The 4097-nt window shown below is 59.0% G+C and overlaps 1 protein-coding gene across 1 annotated transcript; it reads right to left on the bottom strand.

Moving 5' to 3' along the window:
- Positions 1 to 480: 480 nt before the first annotated feature.
- LOC123255035 (receptor-type tyrosine-protein phosphatase H-like) lies at positions 481 to 4072 on the bottom strand. Its single transcript, XM_044683902.1, has 5 exons — positions 3924 to 4072; positions 2529 to 2651; positions 1427 to 1587; positions 1148 to 1283; positions 481 to 848 (listed from the first exon to the last, which is right to left on the bottom strand). Exons 1-5 carry the CDS (start codon positions 3951 to 3953, stop codon positions 723 to 725), a joined length of 576 nt encoding a protein of 191 aa, XP_044539837.1. The 5' UTR covers positions 3954 to 4072; the 3' UTR covers positions 481 to 722.
- Between the last annotated feature and the right edge of the window lie 25 nt (positions 4073 to 4097).

Below are 4097 nucleotides of genomic sequence, written 5' to 3'. Positions count from 1 at the left end.
CAATCGCTGATCATGGAGGCCCTGGAGTGTGGCCTTGGCTCCCCTTCTCCAGCGCCAGCCCCCTCTCTCCCCTCTCCCAGGCTCCCAGGAGTCCAGTTCTTCCCCAGATCCATCTCTTGGACTCTCCTCTCCTTCAGTCTGAGCCTCTCTCTAAGGCTGGCTGTAGCTCCCTCCCTCCTTCCTCAGTTTCTCCATCCCTGTATCAGGACTACTTCCCAATGGGCAGGCTCTGAATCCCTACCCAAGGTGGAGCTGCTCAGCCCCCCTGCCAGGGGCCCCAGGACCCCACACACATCTTCCACTGGAGAAGGTCATGTTTCCTTGGTTTCTCAGTCCCCGTCTCTCCTCCTGACTCAGGATGCTGGGGAGGCCCCAAGTGAGGCAGGAGGGAGCAGGGTCCTGTCGGTGCTGTCCGAGGTTCTGAACGTGGGGCAGCCACACCACCCGTGGAGCCCCAGAGAAAAGAGGAGATCCCCCTTCTACCTTGGTGCTCCGACATTCCGCCCCCGACATGGGCCAGAGTGCCGATTTAATAAGTTAAAAGCTTGGTATTATGTACAGGTCGTACAGGGCTCAGCCTCTCTGAGACTCCCCAAATCTCTTCATCAATCTGATGACTGGGAGGGACCCAGATATCAAGAACCCAGGTGTCCCTACTCCCAGCTAACTCCTTGGAGATCCCGGGGACTGGGCCCCGAATCCAGAACCCCAGAAAGTGGGGCTCAGTTGTCACGGAGCTCCTGCTCATAGGCCTTGATGGCGTCCATGTTCTCGTACAGGACGTCCTCTTGGTCTTCTGACTGCTGCAGATGCCTCAAGAGCGTTTGGTACAGAAATATGTACTGGCCCTGCGGGTGTTGGAACAGGACACGGGGTGGGGGGGGGGGTGGGTTCAGGCCTCAATGCCTGCCCAGGTAACTGGACTCCACATCCAGCTTCTCCTAGGACAGTGATGGTGAACCTCTGGCACAGGTGTCAAAGATGGCACGCAGAGAGCAGCAGAGGGGTTCGGGCAGAGCTGCTCCCCTCCCCCTCTCTACAGGAGGACATTCCTCACCTCCCCCATCCCTCCCCCCAGCAGCCCAATGGGAGCCCCCCCACTCCGGGGGTGAGGGGGGCAGCTCCCGACCCTGACCCTGACCCTGACCTCTGTCTGCACCATCAGTGGGCGGCTTCTCCTCATCCTTCGGACAAAGGACTGGACCCCAACCCTCCCGTGCTTCTGCAGTTGCCTCTGCAGGACATCCAGGGCGATGAAGGTCCCCGAACGGCCCACACCAGCGCTGGAGAGGGGAGACCAGAGCAGACATTTCTCCCAGAGGCTCTGGGGGTCACCCGATGTGGGGAGTGGCAGGCGAAGCAGATGAGGGCCAAGCTGGGGAGTTGTTTGGGGGGTGCCCTGGGGAGGCTCCAGGCACAGCCTTACCTGCAGTGGACAATGGGAGGGCCCCCCTCTGGGCTCTGCTCCAGCCACTTGCGCAGGAGAGCCTGGAAGGCCAGCAGTGGGTCTGGAGAGCGGGGAACCCCATGGTCAGGCCAGACTGTGTAGTGGAACTGGCGAACGCAGAGGTCCTCCTTCACATCCATCTGGGGGGGGAGGGACGAGAAGCAGAACTGAGGGCCGGAGGGGCCCTGGACAAAGGGCCAGAGAGAGCAAGGAGCCGCCCCAGGCCTCTCAGGGAAGAAGGAGCCGAGGCAAGACTTGAACCTCGCGCCTTGGACTCCTTTTTCCAGTCTGTGCTGCCCTTCATGTTGCGCTTGGACAAGCTGTGAGGAGAGGCTAGGGAAGAAGGCGTGGGAAGGAGGTTCTGGAGAATGGGGGCATTCTGGGGCTGCGGAGGCGGCCGGGGGCTCCCTGGGGAGATGAATGAGGCTGAGGAGGTCGCATTCATCTGGAGGGGGGCCACTGGGACTGCCCAAAGGCAGCTAGGTGGCACAGTGGATGGGGCACTAAGCCTGGAGGCAGAAAAACGAGTTCAAATCCAGCCTCAGACCCGTCCCAAATGGTGCCCAGGCAAGTTGCTCGCTGCTCCCTGCCTTTGGAAGCCCACCAAGAGGATATTTGTAGAGCACGTGGCGGGCACTTTCCAAATGCTGCTTCCCTCATCCTCCCCCAAGATCTGCTCTCAGGGTCCCTGCAAGGTCTAGCAGGGCCCATCAGGGAGGCGGAAGGGGAGCTTCGGTCAGAAATGAGATCCCAAGGCGGACAGCTTGTATGTGGGGTCACCGGGGCCTGGAGGTCTCAGAGACCCAGAAAGCTGCCAACTCTCCAGGGCTGGGAGTCTGTCTTGGGGGGGGATCCCCGGCACTCCCTGAATTACTGCTGGACATTTGGGGGAACCCAGTTGGTCTGGAAGGTGACTGAGTGCTATGGGGAGCTCCAGGGTGCTCTGGAGTGAGGGAGGGGGTACAGATTAGGGTTGGATGATCACTCCCATCAGCAGGGGAGAAGTGGGGGTTGGGCTGGGCTTCAGGAGCCTTTGGGGCCCCGAGAGCAGACAGGTTGGGGGCCTAAAAAGGCTCCATACATGAAACAGGTGCAGGTCTCGAACCGTCCAGTGCTCGGCCACCGTCTCCCCCTTCAGAGTCACCCGAAGGCGTCCATGGTTGCAAGGCTGGGCATCCAGGGGCCAGTAGTGTTCACACTTGACCTGGGACAGGGGAGCACCCAGAGAAGGGTCACCATCCCAAGCAGGAACAGGAACCTTGCTGCTGAGAGAGCGCCACAGGCCAGCCGGGAAGGGAATGGCCGGTCTGGAGTGGTTGGACACCCACCTCCTTCTCCTCTCTGGAAAGAGACGATGGAGACAGGGAGAGGCCTGGGGGAGAGATGAGGGGAGAGACAGAGGAGAGACAAAGGGAGAGAGACTCTGAGAGAGATAGAGGAGAGGTGGAGGAGATGACAAAGAAAGGGAGAGATAGAGGAGAGACAAAGAAAGGGAGAGATAAAGGAGAGACAAAGAAAGAGATAAAGGGAGAGATAGAGGAGAGACAAAGAGAGTTAGAGGAGAGACAAAGAAAGGGAGAGAGAGGAGAGACAGAGAGATAAAGGGAGAGATGGAGGAGAGACAAAGAGAGAGGAGAGACGAAGAAAGGGAGAGATGAGGGGAGAGATAGAGAGACAAAGAAAGGGAGAGATAAAGGAGAGACAAAGAAAGAGATAAAGGGAGAGTTGGAGGAGAGACAGAGAGTTAGAGGAGAGACAAAGAAAGGGAGAGATGAGGGGAGAGAGAGGAGAGACAAAGAAAGGGAGAGATAAAGGGAGAGATAGAGGAGAGACAAAGAAATGGAGAAATGAGGGGAGAGACAAAGAAAGGGANGGGAGAGACAGAGGAGAGACAAAGGGAGAGAGACTCTGAGAGAGATAGAGGAGAGGTGGAGGAGATGACAAAGAAAGGGAGAGATAGAGGAGAGACAAAGAAAGGGAGAGATAAAGGAGAGACAAAGAAAGAGATAAAGGGAGAGATAGAGGAGAGACAAAGAGAGTTAGAGGAGAGACAAAGAAAGGGAGAGAGAGGAGAGACAGAGAGATAAAGGGAGAGATGGAGGAGAGACAAAGAGAGAGGAGAGACAAAGAAAGGGAGAGACAAAGGGAGAGATGGAAAGAGAGGCCGGGGAGAAGGAAGGAAGGAGAGCTGGAGGGAGGCGCGAGGGAGGCGGAGGGAGACAAAGGGAAAGGGAGGGGCCGGGAAGGCTGGAGAGAGACAAAGACCGAGAGGGAGAAGGGCGGGAGCCGCGGAGGGAGACAAAGGCCGCGGCCAGAGAGGAGGCCAGCGGACTAGGGAAGGCTTCCGGGGAGACGCAGGAAGCCAGCGGGAGAGGAAGGAGGGCGGGGAGGGGAGAGACGGAGGGAGACGAAGGCAGCAGCAGAGGTGGGGCGGGCCAGCGCGAGGCGGGGGCCGGCGCGGAGGTGGAAGCCTCACCCGGCCGGACTCCACGCAGTTGGTCAGCATGACAATAGTGCGGCTTTGCTGTTCCCACACCAGGCGCCAGAAATCGCCCACCGTCTGCGGGAGGGGCCCCTGGGTGGCAATGAATTCTCGGGAATCGCCGAGACCCTGAAAGGGGACGGAGTGAGGGGGGTCCGTGGGGCTCTC

Source organism: Gracilinanus agilis, unplaced genomic scaffold (genome assembly GCF_016433145.1).
Source record: "Gracilinanus agilis isolate LMUSP501 unplaced genomic scaffold, AgileGrace unplaced_scaffold38086, whole genome shotgun sequence".
In the NCBI taxonomy this organism is placed as follows: domain Eukaryota; kingdom Metazoa; phylum Chordata; class Mammalia; order Didelphimorphia; family Didelphidae; genus Gracilinanus; species Gracilinanus agilis.
Note: the sequence above shows the minus strand (reverse complement) of the source record. Positions and strands in the feature narration are given on the sequence as shown.